Source organism: Diabrotica undecimpunctata, chromosome 4 (assembly GCF_040954645.1).
Source record: "Diabrotica undecimpunctata isolate CICGRU chromosome 4, icDiaUnde3, whole genome shotgun sequence".
In the NCBI taxonomy this organism is placed as follows: domain Eukaryota; kingdom Metazoa; phylum Arthropoda; class Insecta; order Coleoptera; family Chrysomelidae; genus Diabrotica; species Diabrotica undecimpunctata.
The window spans coordinates 28,990,483-29,006,031 of record NC_092806.1 but is presented as its reverse complement, the minus strand read 5'-3'; the positions used below and the strand labels follow the sequence as shown (position 1 = coordinate 29,006,031).

The following is a 15,549-nucleotide window of genomic DNA, read 5'->3' as shown; positions in this document are numbered from 1 at the left end:
ACGAGACGATCACTGCAAAAATCAATCAACTCCATAAAACAAACAGTTATAAATTAGATGAAGTAAATAAACAATTTGTTACTACATAAAAAAAATAATAACAAAAATTGTCGTTTAATGGCACTCATCTTTATTATTTGACTAAACCAAGCCTCTTTGTTACTAAACACAAAGTGAGATAAAATGAGATGATCGAGATCTGCTTGTGGCCACCTCGTTCCAAGAAACTTGAACTTCATGGATTAACTGTGTCAGAGTCTGTGGAGGATGGTGCAAAATATATAGACAGTCTCCTTTCCATACATATGTTCGATAGGATTTAAATGCGGTCAACGGGGTGGCCACGGCAAAACATTAACGCCAGCATCTTGCTGAAAAAGGACCTGTCAACGACCGTCTAGATAAGGGAGTAACGTGGTTTGTAAGATGTCATCAACATAACGCGCAGCTATCATACTACCTCGTATAAACACAATTGGTGATTAACTATCATAGGCAACAGCCCCTCAAACCATTACTCCAACTGTCCTGTGTACAGTGTACATGCCTCTCAACAGCAAACCCGATATCTCGTCGCTCTCCACGGCGGCGGCGTCTTACCATCCTACGACCATAAGCATTCCTAAACAAAATCGCGATTCATAGCCGAATGCTACATTATCTGCCACCCAATACTGCCGCCAATTCAAATATTGATGACAGTGGCCCGCAGTTAAAGGAAGCACTAGTAGTGGACGGAATGAAACTAGTCCAAAGACTCGAATGCGACGGTATAGTGTAGGCATAGTATCAGGTCTACCTTCTATTCCAACCATTGGTCCGCAATTTGACGCGTAGTAGCAAAACGGTCTCATAGAGCCAGTAGTCTAAAGCGCCTATCTTGACGCTCTGTGGTAAGCCTTGGTTGACCAGTTAGTCTTCTTCGTGTTCCTCTACCTTTGTCTATAGGCAACAATTCTACCCCATTTTCTTACACTGAATACAATTTTAGACTAAGGAATAATAACTAAAAATGTCTGTACCAGCCGATCATTATAAATCGGTCTGTTCACAAAAAATTTAAAGATAAAACTTTATTGTAACAAAAAGAATAAAAGATAAAACGTTGATATTGTTATCATAGCATGCTTTCATATAGTCAGTCTGTTGCCAAAAAATTAAGTTCAAGAAATTATTTCTTCTGGGTGTAACACTTCAAATGTCACTGACCATATTTGGAGATTGCATCAGAGATTTAACAATCATCATTATCATTAAATGTATGCCCAAATAAAGTATACAAACTAAAGAATTTATTCATTTAAAAAAATTTCACTAAAAATTGTCAAAGCTATTCAAAAACGTAGAAGCGTATGTTTTTAACGCACGTTTTTTTTTGAGAATTACGTTTTAGAAAATACTAAAATAAGATCGGTCACGTAAGAAGCTGAGGATAATAATGAAATCAGTAAAGTCAAATATATTATTTCCTGGATTCATAGGTATCAAATTTTTTAATATTCTTGGTTGTATGTATACGTACATAACATACAAGAAAGAATGACATTTCAGATATGTTTATTACATCATATAAATTTATTTCAATATTAAAATACATACCTATATTCCCTTTCCAAACTGTCAAGGACAGAACAGACCTGCTCGGCGGTCTTGTAAAAATTCAAACTAGCCGTCACCAACTTATGCCTCTCTTCCGCGCAAGTAACAAGTTGTTGCCATCGTTTGGTAACTTCTTCGGAAATGTCTTTGATACTTTGGGGGTCGTAGTGGTTCGCGTTAATCAGCGTATCTGCACGATGTTTCACTTGAACAGCTGAAAAACGAATTCGTTATCAGTTAAGGAAGTTTTGATTGCGATAACGGTTGCATTATTACAATAATAAAATAAACAATTTCACGACTTGTAGATAAACATAAACAAAAAAATTGTTTTCCCAGTAAATGTAAATATATACAAACTATAGCGTGTATCTACCTTTTTATTAGACAAACCAAAACAATATCGACCAAAAATTTCATTTGTTTTTTGCACTCGTAATAATGATTTAAAAAGTTAGCAAATAACTCTGATTTTTTTACGTTCGACCAAGATGAATTATTGTTTTATTACATTTTATGGAAATGTTTTAGTTTAACTGTAACAAAAAAATCCCATATTCGTATTTACTGAGCAGCTGCCGTATATTGAATGTGTGAGACAATAAGTTTACAAATTCATGATTATGAAAAATGGAATAAAAACAAACTCTTTGAAGCTCTATAATTGAGAAACAATTGATTTCTGGGTCTTGGGACACCGAGAACTTTTGACCAGCATGACCAAATCTACTTCTCATGTTACTGCAACGTTTGGACCAATTTAACTGAAACCACTTTTACATAAGAAAAGTGCCGGCGTATAAAATTTTGAATCTCCTTTTTTAACCAATTCTACATTAAAATTTAATATATAAAGAAGTTTTATAGAAAGTTTCAGCTTTCCAAATTGATTGATCAAAAAGTTATCGCAACTTTTACCCTACGAGCGAGCAGCGCGCAACCTCCTTTATACACAGTCCACGTGTAAAGTGCGCACAGAAAATGATTTGATCTTCATGAGAAATTCGTAACCCCTTGATAAAGTCTTAGTAGGTAAGTACTTACGAGTCCTAACAACTAAATGCTCGGACAAACGAAAATTTATTGAAAACGTTCATCTTCATCACTTTGCTTATTAAACCAAAAAAGATCAACAATACATTAAACTAATAACAAAATATTGAAATGGTTCTGTCTCTATAAACTTTGAATTGCAGCGTTGGCGGCAAAATAAACGAAAATTTTGCATAACATCATGACAACTAAATGTTCGGACAATTCAAGAAATTACTACTTTAATATGGGTATACATTGCCACGCGCCTTTACAGCCGCGGCGATAGCATTGTTTGTACTAAGAATTTACACCAGTCAGGGTCGAAACTATCCCATAATTCATCTAATTTACTCTTCAAATCGGCGACGGGTCTCTGGGTCATTACGCAAATTCTGTTTTATCTTATGCCAAAATGTCTCAATAAAATTAAGATCTGGACTGTTAGAAGGCCATGAGAGCTTTTTAATGTTATTGTCTTCAAACCAGTTCATAGTTGTTTTAGCTGTATGGAATGCAGCACCGTCCAGCTAGAATATAAAATCCAAGTCCGGGTAGAGATCGTGAACAAGGTACAAGACTATTTTTCAAAATTTCTTGATATTTTAATTGAGGCGTTAATTGTGCATTCCACCACCTCATATCTTCCTAGACCAGCTGATGACACGCACCCCCAAAATAATATATAATTTCCCCATAATTTCTTTGGGAAACTTCACAGTTCTTTTGAGGCAATCTTTATGGAATGCTTCATTTTTACTTCTAATAACTAGTTTTCGATTTACTCGACGAACTAGTTTATCAAATTTTATTCGTCACTGAATCTGACTCGGGACCAGATTAGAATAATATTAAGTGATGAATCGAAATTTGATGTTTACGTGGGAGTCTTTTAAAAAGGGGTTATCAGAAGTCAAAATGAAGCATTCCATAAAGCCGTAAAATAGTTTCGAAACACAATCCAGATTTCTGCCTTAATCTGCGCCTTCTAAAAATTGCAAGGCAAAACAGACGTTGATAATAGAGACATGGGGAATCTAAAATTTGCATTCCACGACATGTCTCTTCAACTAAGCAGAAATCCTTAGCGAATTTTAGTGGAATGCAAATTTTAGATTCCCCATGTCTCTATTAACATCTTTATCAACGTCTGTTTTGCCTTGCAATTTTTAGAAGGCTCAGATTAAAGCACAAATCTGAATTGTGTTTCGAAACTATTTTACGGATTTATTATCAGATGTCGCTATTGCGTCCATTTCGAAGCCATTTTAGTGTTGTTTCTTAAAGACAGAAAAGATTTATTTTTCACGTTGAGAAAACCTATGAATATCTGTTCTGATGAGCCCTATTAGGGCGAAATACGTATAAACAGATACATAGACACTTTGTACGTGAAATCAAATCTTGACTGTCTTTTTCATTTCATTCCATAAAGATTGCCTCAAATGTACTGTGAAGTTTCCCAAAGAAATTATGATTTGGGGCTGCATGTCATCAGCAGGTCTAGAAAGGTATGAGGTTGTGGAAGGCACAATTAACGCATCAAAGCATCAAGACATTTTGAACAATAGCCTTGTACCAAGTGCTCACGATCTCTACCAGGACTTGAATTATATTCCAGCAGAGCGGTGCTGCATACTAGACAGCTAAAACAACTAAAAAATGGTTTTGAGACAATAACATTAAAGTCCTCTCATGGTTTTCGAACCTTAATATTATTAAGACATTGTGGCATAAGATGAAACAGAAATTGCGTAATGATCCCCAGAGAACCGTCGCCGATTTGAAGAGTAAATTAGGTGAATTATGGGATAGTTCCGACCCTGACTTGTATAAATCCTCAGTACGAAAAATGTCAGATAAAATTGCCGCGGTTGTAAAGGTTTATGGCGATGTAACCCTATAGTAAAGTAGTAATTTTTTGAATTGTCCGTTTTAGTTTAAAACGAACATTTAGTTGTCACGATGTTATGCAACATTTTCGTTTATTTTGCTGCCAACGCTGCAATTCGAAGTTTATAGAGACAGAACATTTCAATATTTTGTTATTAATGGTAGAGTTAAGTGTTGTTCATGTTCTTCTTTGGTTTAATAAGCGAAGTTGTAAAGATGAACGTGTTCAATAAATTTTCGTTTGTCCGAACATTTAGTTGTTAGGGCTCGTATATATTTATAAAAATTATCTTTTTTTATTTTCATTATTTTGGACAAGAGTAGGAACAACATCATATTCGTAGGAACAGTCTTATTTTTTGACCAACATGTAAATTATTCAGATAGATATGACGTAAACTCATGTACAATAAAGAAATTGAAAACATCAAATATTTGGACTTATAATCTATAATAATAACCTGATCTAAGATGCTTTAACTTTTCCTTCAGAAGCTTCCAAAATATTTTTTTTATATTTCTTTATAAGTTGTTTTGCATTTTAAGATTTTTTACCATTAATATTTCTAGAACCAATTTTTCTGAAGTCTTGTTTCTAAAAATTTCTTTTTTAAACCTTATACAGTAACCACGATTCTCGGTATTTATTTTCTGAATATTAAATCTATAAATGGGTTTTTTAAACGTGTATGATCACCAGACAGTTAAATATATACCCCAAAATATCAAACAAGTGTCAGATATTGTCAAACTAATAATAATCTTATAGTTAGTAAGGATCTTCGACTGCCTTGTCAACTATAAATGTCGAATGTAAAACTATTATAGCTCCCCGTACATAACGTTTCCCCTTAACTGTGTCCTTTTTTTATTTTTTTAAGCTGTTTCAGAGCATTTATGTACACAAAACCCAACTTATACGGAATCATCTGATATTTCGTATTATTTTAAGTGAATTTAAAAAGCCAACCTACGAAGTCAAAGAATACATACCAATACATAAAAATCACCAATACATAAACCAATACACCACCAATAACCATAAAATATCACCAATACATAAAAATTAAAGAAATCCATAAATTCAATGTTCAAGGAGACAAAATTTCAATGTACAAGGAATGATGTATAATCATAGGCTTATATGGCCTATGCTAGGCCTTTTGCAATCTCCAATTCGCGTGAGCATGCTCCTAAAGAAATTGTCAATATTTTATTGGGGCAGGTTGTTTCCTTTCTTCAAAAGCAGCTTATACTAGCTGTACGGTATTTTGTGGATTATCCTGGCAAGGTATACTTCTTTTTTTAAGCATATCTCATATGTGCTCTATAGGGTTAAGGTCGGGTGAGCAAGCAGACCACTACAGAATAGTGATATCTTCTGCTTCAAGGAAGTCTGTAATAACTGCTGGCCTGTGGAGGTGCATTATGATGCATGAAAATTAATTTTTTCCCATTGCACTTTTTCAGAGTCTAATTACAGGTTCTAGAATCAAATCAACATAGCTGCGAGCTATTAAAGTTGGTTGAATGGAAATTAAGAGTTTTTTCACCGACCATATTACTTCCCCAGAACATTACACTTCCTCCTTTATATCTTTGAACAGAAATAGCTGTTTCCATTTTTGCTTGTCTTTCTCGACCTTTAAGTTCACGAATTCATCGGTCATACGATTTTACACAAATCCTGGTTTCGTCTGAAAATAGCACATTTTACCAATTTCCAATGTTCCAGTTTTGGTATTGAAGACACCAATTTAGGCGATCAGTCTTGTGTTGCCTGGTTAGCTCGGGAACCCGTAACTGTCTCCTGCTGTATAGTCCTTGGGCACGAAGTCTTCTTCTGATTGTTTTAACTGAAATACTTACATCTGTACCTTCCTAAGCTGCGTTTGGAGTTGCGGGTGAGAAATTGTTGGGTCTCTTCTAGCTACTTTTACAATAAAACGATCGTGGAAAGCCGTTGTTACTTTTTGGCGAGTTTATAACTAGTTAGTTTCTAACTCCTGATATCTAGCATGAGACATATTTTAATTTTTGAAAGCGAAAGTTAGTTTATTTATTTTCGTTCAATTTACAACTAAAACAATCTATACCGTGCCGAGCTGTGTTATCGATTTTTTATTGGTTTGTTTATTTTCAATAAAAACCTTTATCTTCGATCTTCGCAACAATAACAAGTTTTTTCAAAAGAAATAAATAGTGGTTTGAAATACATGGTGATTCCATATAAGTTTGGTTGTGTGTACTTTCCATATATGCCGTTTGATAGCCTTGATAATAAAGGAGTATTCTGAGTCGATTATCCTGAGACCGAAAGTAAAAAAAAACGAAAATACGCCTCAGAAGATATAATTAAAGAGCATAATTAAACCTAAAAACTGTATAATATTAAACTGTTTCTCACCTGACGTGTGTGTTTTTTCGATGGCTACTTGAAATTGTTCGTGTTCCTTTTTCAAAAGTTCTGCGTCCGATAAACTATTAGGTATGGTAAAACTGGCCATTAACATTGATTCTCCGTTTCTTATCCAACTAATGACTTGGTTAGCGTCGTTTTGGAACTGGCCGAGTTGGATGCATTGTTCCAGTTTAAGGCGCTTCATTTCAGCTAGTTCTTCCAGATCCATTTCTCTATCGTGAAGAAATTCGAGTAAAACTTGAACCTGCAATAACAAAAATTCGGGTATGTAATAAAATATATAAAAACACGATAATTTCACAACACGTCTTAAAGGGAGCTAGTTTAAAGGCTTGATTTCTATAATCTCTTTGTTCCATATAACTATTATACACCAGAATTGTACAATTTACTTGACAGTACTTTTAGCAAACAGATCTTATAAGTACACACATAGTACATATATTATCTGAATAAACACATAGATAGTCTAATCTGGATCTGACAGTCATAACGACCATCCACAGCATAGCTCCACTTAACTCCTTAATGCTCATGCAATTTGACACACCCTTCAGCCTGTTGAGAGTTCACCAATTGGTGTAACGTAACTAACGTAACGCGTATCCAGATGCGCGTGACTTACTAGGCTACAGGTAAATGTTGTCTGGTACACTCTCTCTACAGAAAAATCCGTCTTCTGTCCTGAAGTGTTACATTTAGTGAATAAAGTTGCATTGATTTGTAGCCAGGCACAGTAAAACTGTAATTATAGATAGGCTGTCTCCTTCGTCCTTTTCATTTCAGCTGCCACACTCTCTCTTACATCTGGTGGTGCTATGTCAGCTAGTGTGTATAGAGACTGGATCGGGATAGGTTTCAAACAGCCATGGTCTCGTTGAGAATGACGACAATGTGCTTGGCATGGAACGAGAGCCCACATACTGGAGCAGCATACTCAGCCACCGTAAAAGAAAATGACAAGGCTGATGTTCCCAATATTGGTGGCAGCGCTCCCTAGGTTGGGCCTATCAGCTTGAGGATGATAGGCAATTACTTTATTCGTTAACACAAGACAATGTTGCTTGAGGGAGAATGTCCTATCTAATTTAACACCCAGGTATCAGATAGTTGCCGTGTTCCAGTATAAATCCACGCCACGCTACATTCAGCTATACTGGCATGTTTGTTACGCAGGTGAAACACACACGTTTGTGTTTTGTCAGAATGCCTCAATATGGTTATCAGGACATAATAGTTGGACAACTGTTCGAGAATCTCTAATTTATTCATTTCGTCTTCTTCTTGTTCCTTTTCTACCTTCTTATTAGTCAATTCTGCCTGTTTCTGTTTCCTTGAATTGTGCATTCATGTTATATTTTCATTTCATCTTTTCCGTAGTCGGCCCACACTTCTACACGACGGCGAGTTGTCTCTTTATACCTCCACTACCATATCGTCTGTCATTCTGCTTATATGATTGTTCCAGTCTCTCTTCCTATTTAGTATCCAGTTGCCTATATTTTCCACTTTGCATTTGTTATGTATTCGTCATTACTTTTTCGGTCCTTAAGCATATTTCCCGTGAGTCTACTTAGTATTCACATTTCTGTTGTCTCTAGCATCCTTTTTGTTTTGGATGTATCAGATCTCGTTTCCGCCCTGTATGCCATTATTCGTATTCAGGTTCATTTTTACTCATCATATGTTGTCGTTTGGCTTCAAGCAGACGTGTCATTCCCATAAATATATCATTTAGTGTTTGCACATTAAGCTTGATTATTTTTAAAAGGTTGAAGTATTTATTGGTGTATCTTGGCAAGTAGTTTGCGATAGTTGACCGTGTCATACGCTGTAGAGAGGTTTATGAAGACAGCTACGGTGACCATTCGTTTCTTAAATGCACTCTCGATATACTGCATCAGGTTAAAAATCTGGGTGTAAAGTGTAGAGACTGGAAATTTTTTAACTCTGTTGGTGATATTTTCGATTTGAAGAGTGTGACTAAGTGGGGTTTCTTCAATCCAGCTGAATCTTTTTAATATAGCGTATATAAAAGAGACTTGACTAAATTATTACTTATTCATTAGTTATACATTGTTTGTTGTATGCAATTTGACATGGTATGTGTGTCTGTTTCGATTTTCTAACGCCTTGGCGCCTTTCGGTAGATAGCAATAAGTGTAACCGTATTTCCACCCCTCGCGGCACTAATTCCAATTAAAAGCTGCAAATCCACTAAGATTTTATATTGTTGTGTGTAAAAAATTTCTAAATAGAGCAGGAACCTACTTAACTACTCACACCGGAGTGAATCCACCGGATCTCTGAGCCCTCAAGCTGACTACACACTTTGCCATTAAGCTATAATAGGTCTAGAGTCTAGACCGTATGTGGAATTTACTTCTGTCTCATTTTATCATGTTGAAATGTGTATATGGATTTTTCAATACAACCTATATCATAATTAACTTTGGTCAAGAGATAGCTAATTGTGTCAGTCATGATATGTCATTATTTTGTTAAAATTTGAGGGCCTCTGAAAAATTAATAAGAAAGGGACACAGCTAATAAGAAGTGTGTTATTTCTGAAATACCATGCAAAATGGATAATCCTTGGAAATGGAAAACTACGTTACACTAATAGGTTATTGAAAGTAAGCAAAACGGTTTATAAAAAAAGAGTAAATTGCTATTGCGGATGATACAGTTCATAGATGTTTAAGCTAGTCATAAAGCAAGAAAACTTAGAAGATGCCAACTGATAATAACGAACTAATTAATAGAAGACTCTAAGTGTATGAAGAATTTCGATACAATGTTGAAAATATCCTTATTCTGAATGAAGCGTATTTCAAGCTAGACTGAGACGTTATTGTGCATATAGCTGTTAGACGCTAAAAGCATAGTGCAGTCAAATAGAAATGATCTGGTCCGAGGTATCAGAGGAGCAACTAATGGTATGGTAAATAATGCACTTTGGTAGTATTAATGCAACAGCTTGTCGAAATAGACCATATCTTGTATTTTAAGGGTTAGCAATTAAAACAAGACAACGATCGACACTATGATTGCAGATATACAAGAACTTGGTTAAATGATGACAATATTGCAACCATTCGATAGGCAGCAGCTTCTCCTGACTTAATATAAATTGAAAACATATGTAGGTTAATAAAAATGAAGTAAACGTGTAGCTTCCCGAACCAGTTCTAGTTAAGCAAGAGATTATTGTTTAAGAAGCATAGCATATATATTCACATTCATTATGATTATTTTCCAACGAATTCATTTTAGATTTGAGGGTAAATGATTTATGCAAAGCAATTTGTTAAATGTGCAGATGAATTTTATTCAAATATATAATGGAATATATTATTTTTTAACTTTTATAGTTATGCTTACCCTTGTCTGAGCATTATACTGAGCATCTGCCATCACACAAATCCCCGAATTCTCAAAGACCTGCACCAGATCTTGTCCTTGTTGTAGTACTTGATAAGTCGTATTTTGCATCTGACTAACACTTTCGTTGTGCAATCTTAAAAACTGCTCAGCCTTCGGAATATCTCTGGTTAATTCGCTATGTTGTAATTCCTCAGACCACATCTCCAGCTGGGAGGATACTTCCAAGGCGTCCCTTTCGAACAACCGCAATCTCAGGCACAGATCTAAACGGAGTTTTCTGGCAGCCCACAATTCTTCGAGATCGTTTCTTTGTTTCGCTAATCGGTCCAGAGCAGATTCTATTGCAGCTACTGAACCAGTTGTGTCCATTTCCGCGATGGACCTATAAAATATATAAAAAATAAGTATGAAAAGTGTAAAAAATCTTAACGAGAATTGTTAGCTATAAAATATTTAAAAAAATAAATTTAAAATTACAGATTGAGTTCTAGAGTGTTTTGAAAAGATGTAATTTTTAGGATTGATTTAAAAAATATGTACATTTTTTTGAGAGCAAACACACAGTAATTTTATAAAGATTATGTAAGAAATTCTAACAACTATTGTTAACTTTCTTATGGCAAAATTTGAACCTGCAGACCTAAATGTTATGAAACTACTATTTTTTAGATGTGATTAAATTACAATGAATTGTAATGAACATTATATTTTTTATTTTATTTCGACGTTTTGATTTCCATTTTGGAAATTGTTTTCAAAAGATTCTAAAATAAAATATAAAGAAATTTGTCCAATATACTGATATAATTCTTCTTCAAGTGCCATCTCAATCATCATAGCTATTCGAACTTTTGAGACGGCTGCTCTGAAAAGTTCATTTGATGTACATTCGTACCACTCTCTCAGGTTGCGCAGCCATGACATTCTAAGCCTCCCTATGCTTCTCTTTCCTTGGATCTTTCCCTGCATGATCAGTTGGAGCAAGGTGTATTTCTCTCCACGTGTAATATGTCCGAGATATTCCAATTTTTTTTTTTCTGATATATATGATATAATTAATATATATATATATATATATATATATATATATATATATATATATATATATATATATATATATATATAAAACTGATATAATTAAAAAATATTTATTCTTACCGCAGTTCTTGAAGTAGTGCCTCCCCTTGTGCAATTGTCGATGCACAAGCGTCAAGGCTTTGTTCGCGATGCTGGGCAGTTTGTTCCAGGAGCCGCTCTGTTGCTTCTAGGCTTTCAGCCACGCTTTCATCATTCTGTAAAAGCGAAAAAATAACTTTACGTTAGATTATAAAAATGTGGATCGTGTGTAAGAGGTTAAGTGTTCTTTGAGACAGTTTGTTATTTAAGGCCAGGATTCACAAAAAAAAACAAAAACGTTTCTTTTAATAATTTTTTTTTTTTTTGATAGAAGATATTTGAAAATCAAACTTTTTACAGATGAAAGTATATACATTAAACTACTTGGAAAACATTTTTTTTTCTTTTTTTTTAAATGGCAGCTCTGAAAATGGTTGCCGAAACTCGCCCAATTTGTTGGCGGGTGTCATCAATTCTGGGAAACGAATCATCCGAAAGCAAAAAACAAAATGGTTTCATTTTCTGTATCGAATTATATGGTCGGTTCTATAATGAAACATTTTCACCGAAAAAAAAAAAAGAAAATGGCGCACATTTGAATTTTTCGGCCTTTTTTTGCAATTTTATTATAACTTTTTTAAATAACAATGAATATTTTTGGTTGTCGTACCGACCATAGAGAGACATCTAAAGAGTAAAATTCCGTTTGGTTCATCTTGAAATCTTGATAAGTGCAATAGTTTTGAAATATGAATGATCTTCTTCTTGTAGTGCCTATCCGTTTCGGATATTGGCGACCATCATGGCAATCTGTATTTTGCACAATGCTGCTCTGAAAATATTTGTGGTTGTTGTGTGGAACCACGTACGTAGATTTTTCAGCTAAGAAATCCTTCGCCTTCCCGATTCTCGTTTTCCTCCTACTTTTCCTTGTAGAATTAATTGCAGCAACCCATATCTTTCGCTGTTCCACACGATGTGACCAAGGGGTTCGATTTTGGCTGTTGACATATGTAAAAAAACGTGGTTTCCAGAAAAGACCATTAAAGTAAACAGCTGATGTCACCCGGCCCGCTTGAATGGCCAGATTAATCGCTTGAAGCGCTCCGCTGTTCCCTCATCTCTACCTACTTCAAGGTTGCACAAGCGGTCGTAGCAATTTTTGAAAGAAAAAATTTTTTTGACTTGCTGAAAATTGTTTGGAGATAACTTGGCCTTAAGTGCAAAGAGATTACTTCGGTTTTGGAGGTGTTTTATGAAATCTTCATTCTCGAATAAGTACAAGATAGCAGTTGTACGAAAAGTTATTGGACAGTCTGTTGGCTTACCCGGTTGTTGTTTAACTATTACCTTTGAACATTTAATCTTTTGAGGAAATTTCTTGAACCGACTAATGTTCGTCTAGCGCTAGCCAGATTTTTTCAGGAGATTTCTTCCCTTTTGAAAGGAAGAGAGTGATGTTTTTTATCAATGCTGACTTTAAAATTTTTAAATTTCGTTTATATTTCCACGAGTTATTTTTAGGTGTTCTTGAACTTAGCTTTTTATTATTGGAAGGATTTTCAATCTCCAAGTTTTTTTAGTAGAGGTCACGCCTTCAAACTTGATGCTTGAAAGTTTAGGTCTTCTAAAGCCCACATTTGCTGTATTGCTTCATTTAAACTATTAATAAGCTGGCTAGAATTTCTTTGTCATCAGTTTCGAGGAAATTTTGGTAAAGATCTCATTATTTGCGACCAACCAGGGATATACTATACGAAGAACATGTATATCTGGGACCAGATCCAAAGTGGAAAAGGTTTCCAACACATACAGCATATATTCCCATACAAACCAAGTTATTATGCATTAGGATCCTTTCAACGGATAAATCATAAACATTAAGATAACCATTTCACTTTTACAAAATTCCTATGATAATATTAAACAGGAGCGATGTCGAATACCTCAACTGCCCCCATGGAGGTCATACTTGATGTTCCTCCATTACATATATGGATGGAGAAGGAGGTGAAGGTATGAGCAAACAGAAGGCAGATAATACGCTAGAAAGCAGGGCGAAAGGATACTAGGACCAACCAAATTTGGAGAGATAATAAAAAAATCATCCAGAGTTGAAAATGGTACCTACTAGATGCAATGCAACTAAATATAATTTCGAGAAGCAGTTTACCGTCATCTTTTCAGGAAGGGACGAATACGAACCGAAAAAAACAAATATAATGAGAGATCAATGCTGATATACAGACGACTCTAAAACCAATCAAGGATTTGGAACTGGAGTATACTTAGAACAACCAAGGCTAAGCCTTAGTGAAAGCTTAGGTAACTACACCATTATCTACCAAGCAGAAACTTATGTTAAAGAGATGTGCCTTCAGGAACTAATAAAGAGAAACTGCAGGAACAGATCTATAAAAATAATATCGGATAGCCACGCGGTATATTAGACGTACTGGAATGAAATCGAATCCTTAACTACAAATTAGTTTGGAACTGAAAATCTGATTTGTATCGGAAAAAGAAATAAATTAAGTTTACGGTGGGTATCTGGACACACTGGTATTGAAGTGAACGAAAAAGCATACCTAATTGCCAGAGGAGGGGCAAAACAAACATTATTAGGCCCAGAACCTTCATTGGTATAGAAAGAAACAACCAAAATATAGATATCGGACTGAGTGGAACGGATGAAACCTATCTACGGTTTTATGTCAACATGGGTCTTAAACATTCAAAGACAATGAAATCAACATAATAAATAGAAAACATTGAATTAATAATTAAACAAGACTGATGTGTTTTGTACACATTTAAAGTGTGTAAAAATTTTTTAATTCCTAGTTGAGCACTTTCGGCTTACAAAGCCATGGTCAGAGCTATGGTCAAGTTTATAAAGTGCCACTACTAAAGAGGGATCCCATTGGTTGAAAAATACAATTTTTTTTAATAGTTAAGAAACTTAGAAAGTCCTTTTATATGTGTTTTTTCGAAGAACTTTCCAGTAGCTTTCCATAGGAATTAAAAAAAATTTACACATTTCAAAAATACTAATATTTTCCAATCTTTCAATTAAGTTAATAACTATAAGTGTATGTAACCATTAATTTACGAACTGCTTGTTATTTCAACATTCAGTTACTAGGAGATAATTCACTTTTCGTCATTATCATCACCATTTCACATAGGTTTTCTCCATCCTCTTCCACCGTTATCTATCTTGTGATTTCTGCATCCAATTTCCTACTGTTTCTCATAAGGCGTTCATCCATCTTCCTGGTGAATTCCTTCCATACCTCGGTGTTTCTTGTTTCCCTTTGTCACCATTCTATGAGTTTTTTTTCCACCTATTATCAATTAAACGTGCTATATGGCCAGTCCATCTCCATTTGGCTTGTGCAATCTTTTCTAATACACCTGTTGTTTTAGTCCAGTCTCTGAGTATCCTGTTTGGTATTATATCTCGTCGTGTTATTCCCAGTATTGCTCTTTCCATTGCTCTTTGGGTTACTCTTAATATTTATCGACAGTGTATACATTGGTTGTAAACTTTTTTCTTTAAGCAAACCTGTAGTGTTTCTTCTAGAATATGTCTCATCTTACCAACTGTCACTCATTCCAAACCTACAAGGCCATAACATCACTTGGAACTAAATTAATCATTTATTTTGTTTTTATTTTTAAGTTTATGTTCAGGCCAATTTGTTCTATTATCTGTTTTAGTTCTTCCATAATTGTGTAAGGTTCATTTAAACTGTCAGCTGTAATAACAATATCATGCAAAACATAAACGACTCAAGTAAAGTCATTGAGTTTAACAGATGCTGTTGCGTTGTTGTTTAAATGCTTATCCACTTGGCGTGTCTATAATCTTCTCGACTTTGTTCTAATGCTTTCAATATTGTCGGTAAGCGTTGTTGTTTAAATGCTTATCCACTTGGCGTGTCTATAATCTTCTCGACTTTGTTCTAATGCTTTCAATATTGTCGGTAATTTCATGGTATCAAAAGCTTTGTTGAAGTTGACGAATATCAACGTGAGTTGTTTATTATATACAATACCTTTTTCAATTCGAATTCACTTTAACAACATTGTAATAA

General features: G+C 34.7%; 1 protein-coding gene across 6 annotated transcripts in view; it reads right to left on the bottom strand.

Annotated features, from left to right (window-relative positions):
- Window positions 1-15,549, bottom strand: part of trio (trio Rho guanine nucleotide exchange factor) — a 668,772-nt gene that overhangs the window by 443,112 nt on the left and 210,111 nt on the right. For all 6 annotated transcript variants that reach the window (XM_072529242.1, XM_072529243.1, XM_072529237.1 and 3 more), the window contains 4 exons: window positions 11,492-11,625; window positions 10,331-10,715; window positions 6,932-7,190; window positions 1,600-1,813 (listed from right to left, as the gene is read on the bottom strand). In XM_072529242.1, the coding sequence (XP_072385343.1) occupies window positions 1,600-1,813; window positions 6,932-7,190; window positions 10,331-10,715; window positions 11,492-11,625 (992 nt within the window). The remainder of the gene's footprint in view (window positions 1-1,599; window positions 1,814-6,931; window positions 7,191-10,330; window positions 10,716-11,491; window positions 11,626-15,549) is intronic.